The sequence below is a fragment of the Lissotriton vulgaris genome, chromosome 2_1, assembly GCF_964263255.1.
Source record: "Lissotriton vulgaris chromosome 2_1, aLisVul1.2, whole genome shotgun sequence".
Classification (NCBI taxonomy): Eukaryota; Metazoa; Chordata; class Amphibia; order Caudata; family Salamandridae; genus Lissotriton; species Lissotriton vulgaris.
Window position 1 is genome coordinate 1,041,637,194 of NC_141687.1, and position 25,069 is coordinate 1,041,662,262.

At 50.7% G+C, this 25,069-nt stretch overlaps 1 protein-coding gene across 4 annotated transcripts; it reads left to right on the forward strand.

The window, feature by feature from the left end:
* Window positions 1-613: 613 nt before the first annotated feature.
* NR4A2 (nuclear receptor subfamily 4 group A member 2) lies at window positions 614-23,872 on the forward strand. 4 transcript variants are annotated; one of them, XM_086956674.1, is made up of 8 exons: window positions 3,443-3,572; window positions 7,693-7,813; window positions 8,837-9,687; window positions 11,880-12,009; window positions 15,717-15,880; window positions 18,066-18,268; window positions 20,109-20,287; window positions 22,464-23,872. In XM_086956674.1, exons 3-8 carry the CDS (start codon window positions 8,839-8,841, stop codon window positions 22,718-22,720), a joined length of 1,782 nt encoding a protein of 593 aa, XP_086812800.1. In that variant the 5' UTR covers window positions 3,443-3,572; window positions 7,693-7,813; window positions 8,837-8,838; the 3' UTR covers window positions 22,721-23,872. The 4 variants fall into 4 exon arrangements, with proteins under 4 accessions (XP_086812801.1, XP_086812800.1, XP_086812803.1 ...); XM_086956677.1 differs by having other exon boundaries at window positions 3,446-3,572; window positions 8,854-9,687; window positions 22,464-23,864; XM_086956676.1 differs by having other exon boundaries at window positions 3,559-3,572; window positions 15,717-15,805; window positions 22,464-23,864.
* Window positions 23,873-25,069: the final 1,197 nt, after the last annotated feature.

The window sequence follows — 25,069 nt, forward strand, 5'->3', positions numbered from 1 at the left end:
CATTAACTACATTTAGGGGTTGTATCATCTGAGCATTCGTGTAACCTCACACCGTCTCCCCCTTACACTGAGAAGAGTAGGAATGCGTAATTATGTAAATTGTCTTCGCGTCATGGTGTGTGTCTTCCAGCATATTGCACTCTATCCTGCATCTGGAGCTATTCACTGTTCTGGAAAAGAGGCCATTTTCACGTCCATATGGTTTATATTATGTACAAGGTGCGTCACGGGCTGGGGCTGCACGCGACCTTTGACCTGCATGGTGTCTGAAAAGGTCGCTAAAGGATACAGACGAGGTGGCGTCTGCTTACAAAGACCAAGTGTGCGTTAAAAACGACAACAGTGGAATAGTGGTATTACTATATCGTCTTATTCATAATAAAACACGGAACTGGAAAATGTGACAGTTCCCCGTTTGAAGCACCTATTTATATGTATCGAGGAAAGAAACCAAGACACGCGCACATAGCACTGGGTGCATGCTCCCGAGTGAACCGTGCGCACGAGGGTGCTCGAAGAACAACGAGCCTGACAAGTGTAGGAGGAGTTAGGGGACGGGACATCCACCGCGTTTGTAAGACTGCCGAGAACACAGAGGCAATCAGAAGAGGAGCAGCAGTCAGGTGTGACGTTCCAGCCATGTGGAGCGGGGTGTCTGCAGTAACTGTGCACCTCTGAGGACGGTACGTGTCTATCAGCATTGTCTAGAGCGGGCAGGTGTACAGACATATATTTCTGTATTTTAAGCGGTAGAAACTCTGTTACATTCCCCTCGGTTGTATATGGCAGGCATAGGAATCTTGCGCTCCCAGCCCGGAGGGGTTATGCGCCCTTCTTTCTGTAAGTGTTGTGTGGAAGCCAGTTCTTATACGTAGTGTACTTCTGTGAGAACCCGTAGCACGTATTGTAGAACTGAGTGTAGCTGAGTAAAGCTATAGCTGATTGTAGTGTGGATCTTATATACTACGGTACTTGTCTGTGGCACCACAATACCAGTGCAAGTCATTTTGCAATCATCTCTAGGTGATACTGTTTGCGTCGCTGGTCTGTATCTGCTAGTCTGTAGCAATGGCCAGTCAGATGTGTCCTTACTGGTCACTATATAGTTTCTGCCTGTCAGCGGTGGATTGGCTTCAGTGCCTGTAAGTGCCAGTTTGTGGCACGTCCATCAGCACTGTTTTCTGTACTTTGTCTGGTAATGATTTTTGGCATCTTTTTGCGAATACTTAACGATTCTGATTGTTGACAACTACCAGAATCGCCGATGTAGGCCTGGCAGGGGTGTTTGACTGTCAGTATTTGTCCATATGTCTGCCTGCCTCTACTGCTAGTGCCTAATTGCCGTTGCACATTTAGAGCACCTGCTTCAATAGACCTTGCTGTAACGTGTCTCGCAACACGCTGGTAAAATCTGCGTCTCGTCTCTCCTAGTGCCAGTGTATGAAACCCACCTGCCATGTTTGTTAGTACGTTATTGTGTCTTCACTGTATGTTACACTGCATCGTTTGCATCACTATCTTTTAGCATATCGGTCAGCACCTCTATGTCTTATGTATAAAGACCTTATTTGTCGATCCCTCATTGTAGCAAGTTACATTAAAGTCTCTCTCTCAGTATATTGAGGCAGAAGCTGTCAGTACAGGTCTGTGCCTGTCGCTATTTATAGTATGTCCCTTTCTGTATAGACATTTTGTCAGTAAATACTTTTTTGTTTACAAACCATGCCCGCTAGCATAGGTCAGTCTCTGTGCATGGGTCAATACTGGTGGTTGCAGGTCCAGCACATGCCACTGCCTGTCTTTATGGTATCGCTAGTAGCACATGCGTGTCAGTCCATGCTTGTTTATACAAGGGCACTCAGACAGTCACTGCATTAGCAGTCTTCTGGAGGTCTAGTAGTTTCTGTCATGACACCTGTGCCTAAGAACTTCTCGATCTAGAGGGTCCTACTTCTACACCAAACTGTTAATTGAGATGTGCCTGTGGTGTCTAGCAATACCTGCTGGTGAGATGTTGTGTGCCAAGCTATGTATCCGTCCAGAAGTGCCTGCCATTACCAGTCTGGGATTCTGTGTATACACATGTAAATGCAGATATTCCAGTGGTGTCTGTCAGTATCTGTAAGCATCTGCTATATATGCTTCCATTGCATATGTGCCTGGAGTACCTATCTCTTTGTGAGATCGGGTATGTACAGTGCACCTGTCTTTCAGTGCAGGAGTACCTATAATGTCTCTCAGAGATATCCTGTTAGTCAAGTCAAGTCAAGTCAAACTGTCGGCCATTGCAGGTGTGCTTTTCAGCGCCTGTTTGAGATTCTTTATTTAGAGGTCTGCCTGGAAATACAGCTATGCGTCTCAGATGTCTACCTTACCTGGCTGTCTGTGAGATCCTACTTGTGAGTACAGGTATGTTTAAGCGTCTGTTAGTAAGACCTTGTTTGTCAACCTACCAGTCAATACTGATGGGTAGGTGGGTAGACCTTGTTTGTATATGTCTGTCCTTAGTGTCTGACAGTATGTACATTGTTATATTTTGTCAAGGAGATCCCGCTGGACTGTCCGTTCAGGGATGTCTGTTATTCCCGACCCTATTTGTCTGTAGGCCCTTTTAGTCTGTGGCTATCACTCCCTGCCAGTGTAAGTGCATGTCTGGATTATTGTCAATGCCTAACTCCCGATACAAGTGTTTAGCAGCACCTGTCTTTGAGTCACCGTGTGTACATGTCTGTCAATAGATGTGTGTCTGTCACTGCTGGTCTGTATGTGAGGGCACGTGTGTGTACACTTCGCTACTAGTATGTCTGTATTATTATTATCACTCGGCAATGTTAAACTACCAGTGCAGATGCGTCCGCAGTGTCTGTTGGCACCTGTTTGCACGTCTGTCAGTCGAGTTGTATCTGTGGTCTGTAATTACATGTGCACCTTTGATTCTCTGTTCGTGAGTGCACGTGAATACACTTGACTGCCGAAATAAGTGTGTCTGTGCCGCCTGGCGTGCCTGGATTCGCGTGCACGAGTACCCAAGCTGTGTGTGGCCGCCTGTCAGCCTAAGCAGTGCACTTAGAGTCGCCTTCAAGGCTCTTGCCGGCCCTACGCGCGCCTCTGTGCTTCATACTTGGCGGTACACTAGGCCTCCTCGTGGACCTGACCGAGCAGCGGTGTGACGGAGTCCACGCAAGCGTCCTCCGCGCACACTCGTGGGTTCACGGGGCTCACAACCCACACGTTTTAGGGGCAGGACTGCACAGGACGCCCTGAGCCGCTCCCACTTTAAGAGCCTCTCTGACCGTGACGTCACGTCGGAAATTTACCAAAGCCAGAGCTGGCCAACTGCGGGCTCGAGCGCTGCGATTGGCTGGCTGCGCTGACGTCGCCTGACGCCTGCAGGGCTGGGAAGCCTGTTAACCGTGAATAGGGAGAGCACATAAACAAAGGCACATTGGAGGCGGCAGAGCCAGTCCGCCCGGCACGCGCTCCCCGTGCTGCCCTCTTTGCACTGCCTGCAGCAGCGCCCCTGTGCCACTGCCCCCTGGAGATGTAAGAGCAGGCGATGAGCAGAGCCCACAGTAAGTACCCTTCCCGTTAGCTGACCTAGGCGGACCAGTCTCCAGCGCTGCGAGGGCACACTGTTTTCAGGGCATACTCTTGTTTTATGGTTGGGGGGTGGGGGGCACTCTAGTGCAGTGGCACTGGGACACATTACTGGGGACCAGATGTTGGAATGATGGGCGCACACTGCAAACTATTAGTTGGGCAACCATGACTCAAGTAGGGCGAGCGTTGGGGTCTCAAGTTCTACACCTGTGAGCTGTTATTCTGCGCATTGTGTTTTGTCGCTCCCTACCTTCGGCATCGGCAGGATCCGATGTTACAGTCTGTGTGTTTATATAATGGCAGGTGACGTTAACACTGTGTCCTGTCATCTTGTACATAGAGCCGCAGGAGGCTACACATTCTCCCCTGTCACTGTCCACACTGACCGTCTGTACAGAGAGCACTAATTGTGTGCTGAGAATAGAAAGTCTCTACATCGAATACAGTCCGTTTAGCTTCTAAGCACTGACAGTCAGTGCATTGAAAACTGACAGTTTATGTTCTAAACACTGGCAGTCTGTAGATTAAGAACTGACCGTCTGAGTTCTATGCACTGGCAACCTCTATTTTGAAAACTGCCACTCTGTTCCTACTTCTGCGACAGCTTGTGCATTGCAATCTGTCAGTCTGCATACTAAGCACTGACAGTCTCTACATTGACCAGTGACATTCTATACTGTAAACACTGACGATCTGTACGTTATAAACTGACAGAATGTATACTAAGCACTGACAGGCTGTAGCCTAAGTGCTGACAGTGCTGACAGGCAGAACAGGAGTGACAGGACACTGGACCATCAAAGCAGGGCACTTCAACAGGCGCGTGGAGCTCTCCATGTGGCTCGCATCCCTACACTTGTCTCCTGTACGTAGAGCGCCAGACACACCTCCTGCTGCCGTAGGATCTTATATTTTGGGAGTCTTCTTCCTCAGCAGCGATCATCCGCAGGAGGACCACTTCTCTAATCCTATGAACTTCTACTGTTGGGAGACCGTACCTGCGGCTCGGTGGGCACACTTTGCGGTTGTCCCGCCCAGCTTCGCTCTCCAAGCCTGACTCTCGCATTCTATGGTGCTGATCCGGGCTCACTTTCCCTGCTGCTATCCTAAGGTCATTCCTTCTGCTGCTGTCTCAAACTCACTGCTCGCTCTGCTGTCCCAGACTCACTTTCTGTGCTGCTTCCTTGTGCCCCGTGCTGCTGTCCCTGACTCACCCCCATGTTCTGCTGTATCAGTCTTACCCTCCGTGCTGTCATAGGCTGCTGTCCCGAGCGTACACTATGCTGTTCTACCTCATTGGACCCATCCTGCTCTACCCGGCCAAACCTGTGCTAGGCACCTGCCTTACTCTTGGTACTACTTTCCTGGTAAAGTATGTACTGCTGCCTAGTGTCAGCTCGACTCTGCTATACGGACCTATTGAGTACTGGCGTAACGGGAGAACTCTGTGCTGGTGTAAGGGAGCACTGTGTGCTGGTGTAACGGGGCCACTCAGTGCTGGTGTAACGGGGCCAGTCAGTGCTGGTGTAACGGTGCCACTCTGTGCTGGTGTAAGGGAGCACTGTGTGCTGGTGTAACGGTGCCACTCTGTGCTGGTGTAATGGGGCCACTCTGTGCTGGTGTAATGGGGCCACTCTGTGCTGGTGTAAGGGAGCACAGTGTGCTGGTGTAATGGTGCCACTCTGTGCTGGTGTAACGGGGCCACTCTGTGCTGGTGTAACGGGGCCACTCTGTGCTGGTGTAATGGGGCCACTCTGTGCTGCTGTAATGGGGCCAGTCAGTGCTGGTATAACGGGGCCAGTCAGTGCTGGTGTAACGGTGCCACTCTGTGCTGGTGTAATGGGGCCACCCCGCACATGTCATTGCAGGCTCACGCTCACTCGCTCCACGCTGTTCCGGGTTTACTTAGTTCTGTCTCCGTGACTCACCCGCTCCCTCTCACCCAGCCGTTCCAAGCTCTCTGTGCGTACGCCGCTTGGAGCCCCCTCTCCATCTGTGTCTGCTGTCCAGGGTTTCCTGTCGTAGACTCGCTCACACTATTTACTTGTGTGTGTGCTCACTCGGTACCTGCTGCTCTCGCTGCACTTTCTGCTTCGGATTGACTGTCGCTCTATGTGAGTTCAGCGTGCACCTGCTGTCCTGGCCCTGTTCCCCCTGCCCCGAGGTATTGCTCTGTACTTGGCACTTGAAGCTCGCTTCGTACATGCTGCTCGGGGCTCACTCTGCTGCTGCAAAGAACCCCCTTCCGATAGCTGCACTTAGGACCCCTTTCCTGTATATTTCACTCAGTTCTTTCTGCCTCGGTTTTCAGTCCCTTTCTGTACTCCCAACCCGTATACCCTCTTCCTGAAGCTCACTCTTTCTCTGTAGCCCAATTTGTAGCTCACTCCGTCTCTCTGTGGTTCTTTCATCTCGGTAGCTCATTTCTTCACTCCTCTCTTTAGCTCACTCCTCTGTGCCTCTCTCCTGCTCCCTGCAGCCCCCTCCTTCTCTGCATTTAGGTCATATTTGTACTTCATTTTTGCTTGCAACTAACTCCATCTCTGTAGTTGGTTACCTCTCTGTGTAGCTCCCTCCTCTGTAGCTTATTCGTCTGCTCCTCACTCCTCTCTGCAGCTCTCTCTTTCTCTGTAGCTCTCCTCTTCTCGGTAACGTGCTGCTTTTCTGTTTCTTTCTCCTTTGCTCTGCAGCTCAGTACTCTGTAGGTTGCTGTCCCTCCCTGTAGCTCACTTTTACTGTAGATACCCTCTGTGGCTCCTTGCACTCTGTAGCCCCCTCCTTCTCTGTAGCTCACTCCTTCCCTGCTGCTCGCTCATTCTCTGTAGATCATTCCTCTCTGTAACTCTCTCCTAACAGCCTCCTTATATGTAGCTCACTCCTCTGTAGTTGCCAGCCTCTCTCTCGGTAGCTCACTCGTCTGTAACTCATTCCTATCTGTAACTCTCCGCTGTGCTCTGCAGCTCCCTCACTCTGCAGCTCCCTCACTCTCTGCAGCTCCCTCCTTCCCTCCACAGCCCAGAGCAGGCTGCCTGCGGCCCCGCGGTGTAGGCCGGGAGCGGCTGGTACCTGCTGGCGGCTGGGCTCCCGCAGTCCTCGGCGGGCTCGGGGGGCGGCGGTGTCTCGGTCTCCTAGCTACGGCACACTGGCCTTCAAGCACAGACGCGAGGAGCCAATTAGCCGGCAGTCGAGTGCCACGGCTTGCTGCTCGGCCCCAGACTCGTTAGAGGGCTCCGTCGCTGTTAAAGAGACGCCCTGCTCCGCCGTCAGATGCGGGCGTGACTGTGCGGGGCCGGCGGAAGTGTCTGTTTGTTGTGCCCGCCGACCTGCTACTGCGTGTTACTTGAAAACAGGAAGGGGCTGTTCTTCGGATTTGCCCCTAAACAAAGTTTGAATTCAGTTTTGAAGAAGCATAAAAGAACTCGCGTTTTACACGCCGTGCCCACGAATATGAACAGTGTTGCTGTCACCTAGGAACGCTGGGGTACAGTGATAAGTTACAGGAAGGCTATGCCAGTTTGATTTCGCTTTCCCTGGGGTCTCCTTTCTAAGTAATCTGGGAGAGGTACCACACGAGCTTGAGCCTGGCTGTGTGTTCTAGGAGCGAGAAACTCCTCTTGCCGGTTTGTGCCCTTTTATTTGTACGCCTGCCACACCCCCTTCCTGTGCTCTGCACTTCCTCGTTAAGGCCGGAGGGCTTGGCGGTTTCCCCAATAAACATGCCCTTTACCTCACCCAAAGGATTAACTCTCTTCCTAGAAATTAACATTACGTGTTTCGGATCTGTTTAGTCAGAATGATAAGTGCGTAGTTAAGATTGCCCAAATAGGCCTCATATCTACACAATAACTACTCTGTCGAGGGCTGTGTGCCAAAACGGTATAATCAACTTTAAATCCTGGAGCAGGCCACATATATGGTGCTATCAAAAAGATAGAGGGCCCTGTATAAAAGAAGGCGCAATTGTATTCTTAAACACGGGAGTCGTGGGGTAGGGACCGATAAACGCGCCTGCGTGTTTGTGTTGTAACTCGAGGTGCGGTACACTGATACTGCAGACGCAATGACTTAAAGCGCATTGTGTGCCTCTTTCAGGTACCTGGCAGGACAGACAGAATCCCGCGCTGAGCGCCAACTCTTCCCGACGCGGACGCTGCCACAATCACAACACTGTCCTCTTTTAGTTTCCTCGAGAACTCCAGTGACTCGGCTGAAGGTAGGTTGCGCTTACATTTCAAAGTAATACCATTAACATTGCAAATAAAATCTATCTATCTATCTATCTATCTATCTATCTATCTATCTATCTATCTATCTATCTATCTATCTATCTATCTATCTATCTATCTATCTATCTATCTATCTATCTATCTATCTATCGACCGACCTACCTACCTACCTACCTTCCCACCTACCTATACGTTTGTCTATATAGCTGTCTGTCTGTCTATCTATCTATCTATCTATCTATCTATCTATCTATCTATCTATCTATCTATCTATCTATCTATCTATCTATCTATCTATCTATCTATGTATCTGACATTCTATCTATCTATCTGTGTGTGTGGCTTTAATGAGGTGTTTCTCTGTGTCTGTACATGGCTATTGTGTTCGTATAATTCATTGCTGTTCACAATTCCTACCACTCTGTCAGTGCGCCTCTGTCTTTCGGTCAGTGCTCTCTCTACTTTTCTGTCCTTACATTTGACATTTGCTCTGTCTATATGTGCGTGTGTGTTTCGGGAGGTGTAGTGAATACGATTGAGGGTTATACAGTTTCACTATGTGGGTTAGAGTCTGTATGCTAGTATAATGTGTGGCATTGTCGAGTTGTTATGCGTACTGTTCACTTTAGCATCGTGGGCATTTTAGAAACAGCTGCTACCGAAAGGTGAATGTTTGCACTGGGTACAGGAACACTAGGGCGTGTATCTGCACACACCCCGTGTGGCTGCTTTTTCAGTATGGTGGGAGGATTCGATATGGTGGGAGGACCCGCTCCAGATACACTAGGCATGTCTCTACCTTAGATACTCTGAGATGGCCAGTATCCAAATTGCAAGAGGTGGCCCCTCTCCTTATACCAGGAGGACGCAACTCTCCAGGTACCAGGAGGGGGCCCCCTCCAGTGTGTGAGGCCTGCTGCCGTATGCGGGCGCGTTGTGGTGCTTGGAGGTGGAATGGGGCTGAGTGTGCTTGCACAGTATGGGTATCCATTAAACTGTCTCATTTACAGCCATGCCCTGTGTTCAGGCTCAGTATGGGTCGTCGCCTCAAGGAGCCAGCCCCGCTTCGCAGAGCTACAGCTACCACTCCTCGGCCGAGTACAGCTCCGACTTCCTGACGCCCGAGTTCGTCAAGTTTAGCATGGACCTGACCAACACGGAGATCTCGGCCACCACCTCGCTGCCCAGCTTCAGCACCTTCATGGACAACTACAACGCGGGCGGCTACGACGTGAAGCCCCCCTGCCTCTACCAGATGCCGCTGTCCGGCCAGCAGGCCGCCATCAAGGTGGAGGAGCTGCAGATGCACGGCTACCCGCAGCACGGCCACCTGGGGCCGGCCGAGGACCTGCTGCCGCCTCCCCCGCACGGCGGCTACTACAAGCCCTCCTCGCCGCCGGCGGGGCCCGGCTTCCACGCGCAGCACGGCGGCGGCGCCCTGTGGGACGAGCCGGGCCCCCTGCACGGCTTCCACCAGGGCTATGGCGCGCACATGCTGGAGCCGCGCAAGGCGCCGCCGCGCCTCTCACTCTTCTCCTTCAAGCAGTCCCCGCCGGGGACCCCCGTCTCCAGCTGCCAGATGCGCTTCGACGGCGCCCTGCACGTGCCCCTGAGCGCCGAGGCCTCCGGGGCCCACCACGAGCAGGCCTTCGCCCTGCCCAACCCCCTCCGGAAGCAGGCCTCCATGGGCTTCCCCGGCCTGCAGCTGGGCCACGCCTCGCAGCTGATGGACAGCCAGGCGCCGTCGCCGCCCTCCCGGGGCTCCCCGTCCAACGAGGGCCTGTGCGCCGTGTGCGGGGACAACGCGGCCTGCCAGCACTACGGGGTGCGCACCTGCGAGGGCTGCAAGGGCTTCTTCAAGGTAAGAGGCCGCGCCACCGCCTAGCATGCCACGCGGTGCCCTGTGAGGTCGTGTCACTGAGAGGCATGCCACCAGGCCTGAGCCACTAGGCACCAAGTGCACTCACACTTTAGGACACTTGGGGGCCACTGGAAGTATGACGTCCCTCCTGGAACGCATGTACAAGGACATCCAACACACAGGGCACCTATGTAATGTTTTAGGCCACTGATTCTGCCCCCTTGCACTCAACACCCGGCCACTATAGAAGATTTTGCCACTCACTACGAGACACATGGCGCCCACTGGCCGGCACATACATAATCATGTCACTGGGGGACATTATGCTGTTCCAGGCCCACCTTGCACTGAGTATAGTGACACTGCAGGATCTGGGAAAGTCCGCTCCCTTGCATAGAGTGCAGTGAGACTTTAGGTCAACTATGCATTGAACCACTGCTTGGTATCCAAAACAAATATATAGTGCCTGAAACATGGGTTCACACTGCTAGGCAAGTACATGGCCATCCCACACAAATGTCACATATATGGTGATCATGGCAGTAGGAGGCAGGGCACCAGTCCTGAACTCTACTGCACACAGTACACTTACTCTTTAGGTCAAGACACATAGTTTCTGAACCAAGGCCACAAAATGCATTTATTCAGCAAAAACACCTAGCCCCGGAAGCACGGTGTCCCCTGACTCTCAGGTGCACTATCACATCCCTCTGATGGTACATATATGGTGATCATCTGGTGCCAGGACAATGCAGTGTAGGCCACCCGCCCTTGATACGCTGGTTTGGTTGGAAACATGGCGTCCCCTTGACATCTTCATCCCCACTCCATACTTTCACTCCACATAACGGGGCCATATCAGTAGCAGGTAGGGTACTGTTGGGCTTCAGTTCACAGTGCACACAGCCACCGAAGAAGGCCCTTGCTAAAATACACACAAGGCACGTGACTGGAATATTGCCTCTCCTTGACATGCATTCATATGGTCACTTTGAAAGTATTTCTGTACATATGTAAGTTTTACTACTGGTGGAAAGTACAATTGACCGGTTGCAAATGGTTTTAATTTGTGGCATAGCGACTTCGGGCAGGAAAAGAACAAGTGAGGTTTTATTTGTTTATGTAAAATACTGACTTGAGGGAATTTATGCAATTGGGCTATAAATACCACGATACAGCAAGAACGAACCACAATTGTGTTTATGGGAGCTTAATGTATGTACAGAATCATCAAAGCCAGTAGCTCGATCATGTGGGAACCGCTTGTAACCGGTCAACTGGATTTTCTATATGGGCCAGGCTATAATAGGTAGCCGTTGCACGTGTGAAAATGTGGGAAGTTGGCGACATTAATAAATGGCATTCAGATTTCCTCATTAAAGCATGCAATGCAACTTTCCATATTTAGAGGGACATCTGTTTTTTCTAGCTCGAAAATATAAATATTTCTCAACGTAATTGTGCCCACCCAAAGCATCTTAGGCTTCAGCACAAATCAGTGGGTAAACATCCCTACCACTTTCTGCCATAAATTGCCTTTGTTAGGGTCAGTAGTTACAGGCCTCCTGACAGCTGCAAGCCTGGTGTCCAGTCCCGAGATAGTCTCAATACCCGCTTATTATCTGGTAAAGGCTATTGGGTGGTGTTATTTCTGCTCAAGTATATGTGCACCCCCCAGGCCTCCCCTTGTGCTCAGCGAGGCCCCGGCTCGTAGCGCTTTCACACAGTCGCTCAGGGTCTTTTGCCGCTTTTGAGTTGCCTCAACGCGAGCACGGGTAATTTGCATGTGCTGGAAGCTGCCTTCAGATTTAAATTGGATAGGACAGAGAGCCGTGTCTGAGCTAACCAAGTGGAACCGAATTCCCTATGGTGAAATTAAGTGATCTCTTTATTTCACCATCCTGATTGAATAATCTTATCATTTTAAATGGAGGCAGTCTCCAAGGAATGTAAATAATATGAATGCCCACGGATTTGTATTTACTGAGTGCCTCCTGCTCCTCTTGGCATACAAAGCAGGGCTCGGAGCTGGGGGGTTCGCTCGCGTGTTAACGCTCTGCATTTCCCGGCGCTAAATGCCCTGCAAAAATTACAGCCTGCCCCAGACGCTTTATCTTGGTCAGATGCGACGGCGGAGCTAATGGGAACGAGCACGAGGATTCTAACGCCCTCTCCTTTTCTCCCCACCGCAGCGCACTGTGCAGAAAAATGCTAAATACGTTTGTTTAGCGAATAAAAACTGCCCGGTTGACAAACGTCGCAGGAACAGATGTCAGTACTGTCGATTTCAGAAGTGTCTGGCCGTGGGCATGGTGAAAGAAGGTACGGATCGGGGGCGTGCTTTGGGCACCTTGCATTGACTATTACATCCAGGTTAACCTCTCCAACATGGCGGCGACGAATAACATCCCACTTTTAGGCCGGATACCACTCTTCATGGCAGCAACACCTCTCTCTGAATCCCAGGCACTCCTAGCTGTAAGACATAACACTTCAGTCTCAAACAAGGCACTCAAACTCTGGGCACATAACTCTTCGCTCTTTCATGAAGGCATCCCTCCAAATAACACATATTGCCACACTTTCAAGCATGGAACACACAAGGCCCATTTCTGCTATATTATCTGTTCGGACTGACATCTGGGTTCACTTTGAACTCAGGCATCCTTCTTCCTAACACATAGCTTATCTCTCTAATCCCTGACACCTCTCCCAAACAAGCCACCCACTTCTCAACACATAACTCATTCTCAACCCAGCACCGCTCTTCCTAACACATCACATTTTACTCTAAACCCAAAATGCCATCTTTCTAATTCAGAACACCCCCTCTGAAATGTAACACAATCTTCCCTATTCACACCCCCTCATTTCTTATAATATCTGACACATCACTGTCGATCCTGACAGCCACCTTCTCAATACATATCACCTCAGTCTAAGCTCAGACACTGTCTTCCTAATGCCCAGTCCCTCGCCCTAGAACTTTGCATGCCTCCTTCTAATACTCAATGCCTCACTCCAGTTCATGACACCATCTTACTAATGCAACGTGCCCTACTGTACACCCTGACACCCTTCTCCCTAACCCATAACACCTCTCCTTGCTGATGTGCTCTGCTTTCTAATGCACTCGACCCAGTTCTGCTCTCGACTCTGTTCCTCTCAATGTTTCACAGCAATACACAACACACCGCTTACAACATCTTTCCTAACACAGAACCCCTCACATGAAACATCTCCCCTAGAATGTAAGGCTCTAATTGAATTCCTCTCCTAATACATATGACTCAAATAAAACATGCAGGTAAGGATATTTCTTCATACATGACACCTCTCTGAAACACCTCCGCTAATACATAACATTCACACAAAACATCTCTTCTAAAAGCCATTTGTCATTATGCATTACACTCAAAGGAAACCCCACTCCAAATAAATAATACCCCAATGTAAAACATCACTCCTAATATAGAAAACCTTACAGGAAACCTCTCTCCTAATACAGAACGCCCCGCATAGCAATCTCCCTTAACACAGAAAACCTCACATAAAGCATATTTTCTAATACATGAGTCAAATAAAACATTTGGCCTTTTTCTAACACCTCTCTAAAACGCCTTCCCAAATACACAACATTCTCACAAAGCATGTCTCCTAATACCGAGCGCCTCACATGAAACCTGGCTCCTAATACATAACATCCAACATAAACCTTCTCTCCTACCACATTTAATTGAAATGTAATATATGTCCTCATACATAACACTGAAATAACCTCCTTCCTAATTCACAGTACCCCACATAAAACGTATTTCCAAATAGAGAATACGGTACATAGAAATTTTCTCCTTACACACATGAATCAAATAACACCTCTGTCCCAATACAAAACACTGCACATAAACCCTCTCTCCGATTACAGAGCACCTGTCGTAAAACACCCTTCCTAATACATAACACCTTACATCTCTCCTAAAACATAAGATTCAAATAAAACATCCGTCCTTGTATATCACACCCCTCATAAAACAGACCTCCTAACACTTAACACTCACATTAAATATCGCTCTCAATTCTAATGGAGAATTCCTCACATAAAACCTTTGTAGTACAGAACACCTCCACTAAGACCTCTCTCCTAATAGAGAACATCTCACACAAACATCTCTCCTAATGCAGAACTCGGCACATAAATATTCTCTCCTTATACAGACCACTTCACATAAAACATAACTCTCACATAAAACATACCTCCTAATATATTATTCTCACATAAAACACATGTCGATACAGACCACCTCACACAGAACTGCTATCCTAATGCATAATGCCTTACATAAAACATCTGGGCTAATACATAACACTCATGTAGACATCCGACCAAATACATGATGGTCGCATTCAATATCTCCCCTAGAATGGACCATCACAGAACATCAGATGTAGAACATCTCTCTTAATACCTAACGCCTCATATATCTGTGCTAATACACAACACTCAGAAAAACCTTCCTCTTAGTACAGACTGCCGCAATGGAGCACCTCTCCTAACACATAACATTCACATAAAACATCTGTCCCAATACAGACCACCGCGCATAGAGGGCCTCTCCTAATCTGTAAGGCCTCAAATGCAACATATTTGCTTATACAGGCAAAATCTTTCTCCTGCCCTGGACCACCTCACATAAACATATTTACTGGTAGTACCACTCACATGCAAAATGTGACTTAAACCATAACATTCTACTCAAACAGCTGATGCACACGCGGTGCCATAAACATGGCTCCGTCCCGATACAGGACTAACCCATTACTCGAGTACCCGGGACCTAGTAAACACGTCAACATTTCCCCACTCTCCTGCCTGGCAGCCCCCACTATGTAAACCCCCGTCGCTCTGGTGCCAGGACCTTGCTATTCCAGTCGCAGTCCTCCTCCTTCTACTGCGCCATAACTCGATCAGAAACATGCTGCTCACCCCTCGCTAACTCCCCACCTGGTATTACCTGCCCCCCTCTCCTATTGAGATGCCACCAGTCCCTTTCCCTGATATAATACTTCTACCTGTTCATGCTTGACCCCTACTCTTCCTCATAAATCACCCCTTATTTGCTAACGCCTAACACGGCCGTCCTGGTCGCCATACACAACACGCACGTTGGTAGTCACGCACTGCTCGTGACACTCACGCACAGTCAAGTTCATTTGGACGTCCGACCCGCGGCATTCACACAAGACTACCGCTCGTGCAGACATGTAACCTTAGATTCCAGAAGACACGGGCCCACGTGCTGGCATTAGAGCGGTAAACACACAGCACTCATACTGCGTGCTAACAGGTGGGCCCAGTATGCACACACGCACAGGGGCATTCCTGAATACACTTTCCACACGCATGCAGGTGAGACCACACTGAATGCATACAATATGCCCTAACGTGGGACACCACACCATTGCTACTAAAACACCACACCACGTGCTCATATTTGACCCCCCACACACACTATCCTTGCACCGCATTGCTGGTGCGTGACCAGGTCATGCCCGTTAGATTGACGGTGTGTGGCCATTTGCCCTGTAGTGCCATTATGGTTTCTGATAGATACGTTATATTCCAGCACGTGTCACTTCCGGTTATCTACACATAATACATAACGATTGCTAATTAGCAACGACTAGGGTTCCCAAAGGGCATTACTCAGACAGGCCCTTTAAGAATGCCGCACAGTTTCTAAATGCACGACCTACACGCCCTAAGCTGTCACCCTCTTCTGACGCATTGCACACTCCGCTGCCCACCTGTATACTGAACTAACCAGTACCACGCATGCATGCCCCCCTGCACCACACCCTCCCTTGCCAAGCCTGCGCGTGCTTCTTTAATGCCTTGCCATTCAGTGCCTTGAGGTCCGTGCGCTATGTTCGACAAATCTACTTTAAAACAGGGTCGCCATGTTGTCCGAGAGGTTGTTGCACCCAAAACAATAGAATCCGCTGACGTGTTCTTTCTCTTTGCCTTGCAGTGGTTCGAACCGACAGTTTGAAAGGTCGAAGGGGTCGCTTACCTTCCAAGCCGAAGAGCCCGCAGGAGCCGTCTCCACCCTCTCCCCCGGTGAGTCTGATCAGTGCCCTGGTGAGAGCCCACGTCGACTCCAACCCAGCCATGAGCAGCCTGGACTATTCCAGGGTAAGTGGGAGCCAGAATGGGCAGAGCTGGGCCGCACCCCTGCCCCACGGGTAGAGCACACCATACGGGGCACCCTGCCCAGTGCCCACATGTGGTATTCATGTCCGTCAGTATAGCACTACACAGGGGGCACACCTGCCCACATGTGGCATCCATGTCCGACAGTATAGCACTACACAGGGGGCACACCTGCCCACATGTGGCATCCATGTCTGCTGTATAGCACTACACACGGGCACCCCTGCCCACATGCATGTGGCATCCATGTCCGATAGTATAGCACTAGGCAGGGGGCACACCTGCCCACATGTGGCATCCATGTCTGCTGTATAGCACTACACACGGGCACCCCTCTCCACATGTGGCATCCATGTCCGATAGTATAGCACTACACAGGGGGCACCCCTGTCCACATGTGGCATCTATGTCTGCTGTATAGCACTACACACGGGCACCCCTGTCCACATGCATGTGGCATCCATGTCCGATAGTATAGCACTACACATGGGGCACACCTGCCCACATGTGGCATCCATGTCTGCTGTATAGCACTACACACGGGCACCCCTGCCCACATGCATGTGGCATCCATGTCCGATAGTATAGCACTACACAGGGGGCACACCTGCCCACATGTGGCATCCATGTCTGCTGTATAGCACTACACACGGGCACCCCTGCCCACATGCATGTGGCATCCATGTCCGATAGTATAGCACTACACAGGGGGCACAATTCCCACATGTGGCATCCATGTCTGCTGTATAGCACTACACACGGGCACCCTTGTCCACATGCATGTGGCATCCATGTCCGATAGTATAGCACTACACAGGGGGCACACCTCTCCACATGTGGCATCCATGTCTGCTGTATAGCACTACACACGGGTACCCCTGTCCACATGTGGCATCCACGTCCGAAGGTATAGCACTTCACACGAGTCCCCATGCCCACACGGGCACCGCTGCCCAGAAGTATAGTACACCAGGCATGGCGCCCGCCCCGCTCCCACCAGCGAGCGTCCTACGCCTACACCCTAGTGCAGAGGCCATCCCTGCCCATCTTTGGGAAAAATCTTCCTTCGATGATATGAAACCCCACAGGGCGCCATGCTCCAACCATATATTCCACCACGTGGGCACTCCTTGACCTCAGGTGCAGGTGCCCCTCCTCTAGATGGTTTGCGTACCACGTGGTGCGCCCCCTGCCCACTAGGATAGCAGGCTACGCGAAGCCTCACTGCCCGCGCAAGTTAGCACACAACACAAAGCACATCTTGCTAAAAAGAATAATACACAGTTTGAGGTACTACTTTCTACAGGAATAGCCCAGAGCCTGGGGGGCACGATGCCCCCGGAGGTACCACCGTGCCCACACTAAACTCGTGGGCCACCCTCAGCCTAGAAGGGTAGAAGAGTACACTCCACTTCCCACAACACATAGTTTTACCCACTGCCCACATGTTGAGTCCAAGTTGTGGTCAATTGTATAGGAAGAGTGGTGTGTGCTAGCCGCACTTCGCAGACCCCATACGATTTGCAAGTGTGTGCAATGCCCACTTTTCTGTGCCAACTCGCTTCAGCATTAATCAGGGGGGCCCAGCTGTACTCACTGATATAGTATTGAGTGCATACATGTTCTATTTAATTTGTATGAGATTTGAAGCCACCTGCCACAAAGAATACACGCTTCAGTGGAGAGTGGAGCTACCACTTCCTACACATGTTGGTGGGAGTTAGGCCGCTTGCCTAGCTAACTAACTTCCTGTGTGCCGCCACAGAAATGCAGCATTACACTGCCCACTGGTGCGCATTGTGAACACATTTAACTAGCCGAATACCCGGAGCAGGCGCGGCGCACGCACAAGTACCCACTTAAATGCGGCGACCAGTAAATTGACAATCTTGGAGTGCGCCGTGGTGCTCTAATAAAGCCGGCCCGGACTGTGTTCCTATTGTTTTGGGAAATGTCACGCCGCAGATCTGGCGCTGCGGCCTCACGGCCCTGTCCCTAATTGAATTAATTGTCCCGGAACGTCTAATTTCCTCACTGGTCAGGGATGGCTTTAATTGATCTTAAGACAATGCCCCCCTCCTCGAAAGGGGGGGTTGGCAATTTCACGGGTGATCTGATCGAGGCAACCTCATTAAGTGTGCGCGCGCTTCTTTCTCTCTCCACGCAGTTCCAGGCCAACCCCGACTACCACCTGAACGGGGACGACACGCAGCACATCCAGCAGTTCTACGACCTGCTGACCGGCTCCATGGAGATCATCCGGGGCTGGGCCGAGAAGATCCCGGGCTTCCTGGAGCTGCCCAAGCACGACCAGGACCTGCTCTTCGAATCCGCCTTCCTGGAGCTCTTCGTGCTGCGGCTGGCCTACAGGTACGGGGTGGAGGGGTCTCTTCTGCTTCTGGGGGGTCGTGGTGCCTCCAGTCGGGCCTGTACGGATGTTGTAGGGGGTTACAAGGCCTCGCGCAAGTTCAACCACCACCCTACACCAGCGTGTGAGCATTGGTCTGTGCATGAACGACCTTACACGTGCGCCCCTCCCCCCCAAAGAACCCCTCCGCAGACAGAACCTGCCCACTGTGTGCGTGAGCCTCTGAGCCCACATAGATCCTTTCAGCAGACACATTCACCTTACACGTGCTTGAACTTCTCCACCCCCACACACACACACAAGAACCATTCCACAGACACAACCTGCCCACTGTGTGTGTAAGCGTCTGAGCCCACATAGATCCTTTCAACAGACACATTCACCTTACACGTGGGTGTGAGCTTCCATCCTCTCCCCCAAACCCCCTCCAAGCAGACACAGCACACTTATGTGCCCGCCAGCTTTTGGGCCGACCAAGAACCCTTCAACAAACAGGATCACCTTACACGTGCTTGAACTTCTCCACCCCCCCTCGCCCCCCCCACACACAAGAACCCTTCAGCAGACAGGATCACCTTACACGTGCTTGAACTTCTCCACCCCCCTCGCCCCCACACACACAAGAACCTTTCAGCAGACACGGCCACCTTACACGTGCTTGAACTTCTCCACCCCCCTCGCACCCACACAAGAACCATTCCATAGACACAACCTGCCCACGGTGTGTGTGAGCGTCTGAGCCCACATAGATCCTTTCAACAGACACATTCACCTTACACGTGGGTGTGAGCTTCCATCCTCTCCCCCAAACCCCCTCCAAGCAGACACAGCACACTTATGTGCCCGCCAGCTTTTGGGCCGACCAAGAACCCTTCAACAGACAGGATCACCTTACACGTGCTTGAACTTCTCCACCCCCCTCGCACCCACACACACAAGAACCCTTCAGCAGACAGGATCACCTTACACGTGCTTGAACTTCTCCACCCCCCTCGCACCCACACACACAAGAACCCTTCAACAGACACAACCTACTTACCTGCGTTTGAGGTTTTAGGCCCAATTAGAAACCCCCCAGCGGATACAACCCTCTTGTGCATGCCTATGAGCTTTCGGAGTGACCAAGAACCCTGCAGCAAACACAACCACCTTACACGTGGGTGGGAGCTTTCCAAACCACGTAGTCCTTCCGTAGCGCTTTCCGTCTCACCCATAACCCTTCAGTAGACACAACCTGCTTACGTTGGGTTTGAGTTTTACGACCGACCAAGAACCCACCGGCAGACACAAAGGCCCAAGAACCCTTCAACAGACACAGTCTCCGTGTATGCCTGCATGCATGCGTGCGTGTGTGTCAGAATCCCGGCCTACAAACAATCCTTCTGCAGTCACAACCACCTTAAATGCGTGTGAGAACTTTCAGACCAGGAATGGCCCATCTGCAGACAGGCCAACACTACCCCTGTGTTTGTGTGTGTGTGAGATGCACCACGTTCATGTTAAATTTGCCCACCAAGAACTCTTCCAGAGAGAGAATCAGCCAGGTTACTGTTGGTACAATCAGGTGGCCTTCACCCCGGCATAAGTTGTTATCACTAACACCAGCACCACGCTGCTCCATGTTTGACACGTGGAACAGGAGTATCTAAAAGGGATATGCCCCAAACACATACACAAACACACACACACACACATCCACTCAGTAAGTCCAGTACAGCGCGTGCCCTCCTGTGGTGTGCATATTATTAGTGGGGCATAATATCTCTTCAAGTGCACAGGCATACGAATCACCGCCCCTCACTACGCATCCTAAGTGCCAGGTGTGTTCTTGTGTTCCCTCAGGTCCAACCCTGTGGAGGGGAAGCTCATCTTCTGCAACGCCGTGGTGCTGCACCGGCTGCAGTGTGTGCGAGGCTTCGGGGAGTGGATCGACGCCATTGTGGAGTTTTCTTCCAACCTGCAGAGCATGAACATCGACATCTCGGCTTTCTCCTGCATCGCCGCCCTGGCCATGGTGACAGGTGCGTGCCTCGGCGGGCTCGGGACTCAGGGGGCTGGCTAGCGGTTCGAGATCTCAGGGGGTCTGACACAAGTGCCTCGAGTACCGCAACATGGGCCTGGGCGGGAGAGAGGGAATTGGGGTTTCCTAAGTCAGGCGTCGCTCTTCCTCACAGCCTCTCAGTGCGGGTCTCACAGCCGGGTGTCCAGGGGTGATTTGTTCCAAATCCGTGGGTGCCACACCAGTTCGAAGAAGTATCCCCAGCCTGTGACCTTGGCATCTCAAGGTCTCCCAGGCCAGCGTCAATTCGACAGCCTCGTCCTGCTGCATCTTTCCCAGCAGAAAAGGTGGAGCAGTTCTGGGTCTCAGGGGCTGGGCCAAGAGTGAGAAGTTCGGGGTCTCCGGGAAGCAGGGCCAAGAGTGAGAAGTTCCAGATAAAGGGGGTGGACTGGGCCAAGAGTTAGAAGTTCGGGGTCCCAGTGGAGCTGGGTCAAGGGTGAGACATCCGAGGTCTCACGCAGGATGGGCCAAGAGTGAGAAGTTCGAGGTCTCAGTGGAGCAGGGTCAAAGGTGATACGTTGCAGGTCTCAGGGTGGCTGAGCCATGGGTGGGAAGTTCTAGGTCTCAGGGGCTGGGCCAAGGGCGAGAAGTTATAGGTCTCAGGGGCTGGGCCAAGGGCGAGACGTTCTAGGGCTCAGGGGCTGGGCCAAGGGCCAGAAGTTCGGGGTCGCAGTGGAGCTGGGCCAAGGGCGAGAAGTTCGAGGTCTCAGGAGGGCTGGGCCAAGGGCGAGAAGTTCGAGGTCTCAGGAGGGCTGGGCCAAGGGCGAGAAGTTCGAGGTCTCAGGGGGGGCTGGGACAAGGGTGAGAAGTTCGAGGTCTCAGGAGGGCTGGGCCAAGGGCGAGAAGTTCGAGGTCTCAGGGGGGGCTGGGACAAGGGTGAGAAGTTATAGGTCTTAGGGACTGGGCCAAGTCCAAGAAGTTCTAGGTCTCAGGGGCTGGACCAAGGGCGAGAAGTTCTAGGTCTCAGGGGGGCTGGGCCAAGGGGAAAAGTTCTAGGTCTCAGGGGCTGGGCCAATGGTGAGAAGTTCTAGGTCTCAAGGGCTGGGCCAAGGGCGAAAAGTTCGAGGTCTGGGGGCGGGGCGGGGCCAAGGGTGAGAAGTTCGAGGTCTCAGGGGGGCTGGGCCAAGGGTGAGACGTTGCAGGTCTCAGGGGAGCAGGCCATGGGTGAGAGGTTCAAGATCTCATGGGTTCGCAGTTGAAGTGTCACATATACCCGCAGCCTCCCCGTAGCCTTTCAACGTGGTCCTCTCAGTTGACCTGGCACCAAATGCCAGTGGCTGGAGCCAACGCCTCGAGGGTCGCTGGACAATCTAGCTTGTGGATGTAAAATCAACCACGCTACGTTGTTGTCACTTGTGCACGGCGTTTCTCACTGCAGACGTCAAGCAGAGAGACCCAGGCCAACTGCCACTTGTCCCACAGAGTCTGAATTTAGAGATGTGGATGGTCAGGGAGAGAGTGGGTCTCATGCCAGAGGTCACTAGTGCCCATGGCCTCTCACCGCTGGCCTCTCAGGTAGCCCCAGGCCAGTAGCCATGAGACAGAGGACGAGAGCCCCGAGTGTGGAGGAACGAGCGAATGTCTTGAGTTTTTCAATGCGCCATCTCAGGACGCCAAGGACAGAAGTGCAGACCTCGAAATAAGGGGGTCCCGCTCTGCGGAGACAAGTATTTAAGACCCCCTTAGAAGCGGATATGGAAGGATGGGGGGTAACGTGTCGCTAGGTCCCACACTTTCTAAACGAGATTAGGTGGTCCGAGTCCAGCCGTTTGGGATTTCAAGAGTTCACGGGGAGTACTCCGGGGTCCCAGTAGAACTTATGTTGAGGGCGCACAGCACAGGTCGAGATCTGGTGCACCCCGGATCACGTGGGAGCGGCTCAGCCAGTAGAGTTTAATTTTGCAGCCGAGAACTTTTCATTTTGCTTTTCGATTTTAACTGTGGGACGCAAGACCCAAAATAAAAAACGAGCAAAATACTAGGTGGGTCCCTCATAACTTACGTAGGCAGACCTACGTTCTCAGCTTATTGTTGTACAAGTGCCTGATACAGGGTCTGACAGCGACCCCCAGGCACACGGGGCTGCAGCGCTGTGCGGAAGAGGCTAACACCTATCTCTTGTTTCTTTTTTTCCTCAGAGAGGCACGGGCTGAAGGAGCCGAAGCGAGTAGAGGAACTCCAAAACAAGATAGTCAACTGCCTGAAGGACCATGTGACTTTCAATAACGGGGGGCTGAACCGCCCCAACTACCTGTCCAAGCTCCTGGGCAAGCTGCCCGAGCTGCGCACGCTGTGCACCCAGGGCCTGCAGCGGATATTCTACCTGAAGCTGGAGGACCTGGTCCCGCCCCCCGCCATCATCGACAAGCTCTTCCTGGACACGCTGCCATTTTAAGACCCCCGGAGCGGGCTCGAATGGACCGTAAGGCACTGGGGCCAGCTGCGGACCTCCAGGCGCCTCCAGGGCCACACTGGGGCCAGCTGCCCCCTGGGGCTGCGGGCGGTGCCCAGCAGTGGACAGAATGACCAGGGCAGGCCGGCCCCTTGGCACAGAGCACGGACTGCACTCGCAGTGCCCAGCGAGACCCGGGCTTGCTCTCAAAAACAGACCAGGCCAGTCGCAGCTACAGACTGTTTATTAAAGTATTATCGAACCCCACTCCTCTCTCGAACCGCTCGACATGGTCTGCAATGGACAGAAACTGTGACATAAAATATATATATATATATATACACCGAAGCGGAGAGAAGCCTACACCCCTAAGAAGGCAACATGCTTGTAAATTTAACATATGCATTTTGGCTTTTTAAGTTATTTTGTGCCTATTTATGAATACCTGTTAAACACTGGAGGGTGTATTTGTACAAAAAAAAGAATTACGAAAACGTGTATAAGAGGATAGCATGATGATATAGGCTGGAAAGGTTATAGGCACTCGTGCCTGTATTATATAAATAGTATTTCAGACACTATGTAGTCTGCTAGAATTTTTTAAAATAAAGATTGTTAGATATCTGAGGTTAACCATTTTCTCAGTTGTATATAATAATAAAAAGACTGAACAAGTATTACGGAAATGCTAACTCCTAAAAAGTGAGGCAGTAGTGTTTGTAACACCGGTCAGACATTCCTCGTTTGTAAGTGTTGTACGTACTATTGTCAATGGAAACAAAGCGTTTATATTTGGAATATTTCGTTGTTTAGCGCTAACCTTGCATGCAGCAGCAGCCTTTGACTGTTTCCAGAGTGCTTGTATTTATACAGAATTCCCTGGAACCTTCTCGGCACTTTTCGTTTTATTTTTTCATGTCTAAAATATGTCAGTTTAAAATATTATTTCTAGCTTAAGTGAACATTTTTGATATTGCCATACCCAGTAGTTTTTTTTCCTTTGTACATTTCAGTATGGCACAATATACAAGTCGCTGCCTTTTTTTTCTATGGTGTATGACAAACTAGAGTCGCGGACCTTTTTCCCCCCTGACAATTCTTTCTTTAAAAGAAAGACAATTTTAATGTTTACAACAATAAAAACATGTAAACGAAGTCGCCTCTCTGGCTTGAATGCGCGCACAATGAAACGACAGGTTGAAGACCTGAAAACAAATTTAGATTTATAATTTCCAAGCATCTAGAGTTTTTACAGGGGTCGAGAGAAAAGAATGCTGAGTGAGATGCGGTCTTGAAAAAACATATTTCATGTTGGTTATAGAGAGGGAAAATTGAAATCGAACAGTTTGTTATCCATAATAGTCCTAAAATGCATCTTTTGTGGGAATTTGAACTAGACTTTCAAACGACAGAATATTTAATCGAATAATTATTTTTTCCAAATTGCAAGAGAGTAAAACTTGCACCCTAAAAAACAGGATTTAGTTTTATGGCATATCCTTGTCACAGCGATTGCATTACCATCTGAGTGTTTGCCCCGAACCTGTGCGAATTTGGAACTGTAAAATAAAGAAGTCTGTCGCTCTTCATAAATTGACATGAATAATACAGACGGCTGCTGCCACTGGCCAGAGTCTGTTATGAATTTTATATGACGGAGGCGTATATTTCACGCAGTAGTAACTTTGTCAGAATGAAGAAAAACCGAAGTTCACTGAGCGCCTCGAGAGCTTCCGTTTTTATCTGCGGACCGACTCTCTTTTATTATATTTATTTATGTTTTTACATGCCCTCGGGCTGATAAGATAGAAGGAACAGAGAATCTGCTTGTATTAAATACAAGTTGCTGCGCGTTTATTCGGGGATCCGCCAGCCGGCTGTCAGGGCAGCCTGGCTGTGATCACAAACCCTGCTGAGGTCAAGTGGAGGCTTTCCCCATCTTAACCGGAAGCCGCCGCCCCCGAGGGTCAAGGGCTGTATTCTATCTAAGAGCGGCGCCTCTCCTTTACAAATGACTGCATTTACAAAGTGGACAAACGCAGTGAAGATGTAAACAGATCGGTGCCCGTCTCTGAAGAATACTTCTTGTAGAAATTGCACCTGCTTCTTGCCAGGCTTCAAGGTGAACCGATGGCACAACATTACCCCACCTACATATTAAGGTGGAAAACCCCGTTAGGAAGCCCGGAGAGTTTCTGAATAACTTAACAAAGAAGCGACTTTCATGGGGCCGAGACCCCAACGCACTGGAAGTCACCCCTCAATTTCTGAGCTATATAGCCAAGCAAATTGTACTGGATTGCATCAATTTCGAGTTTACAATATGAAAAGGCGCTCAGTCAGTTTTTTTAA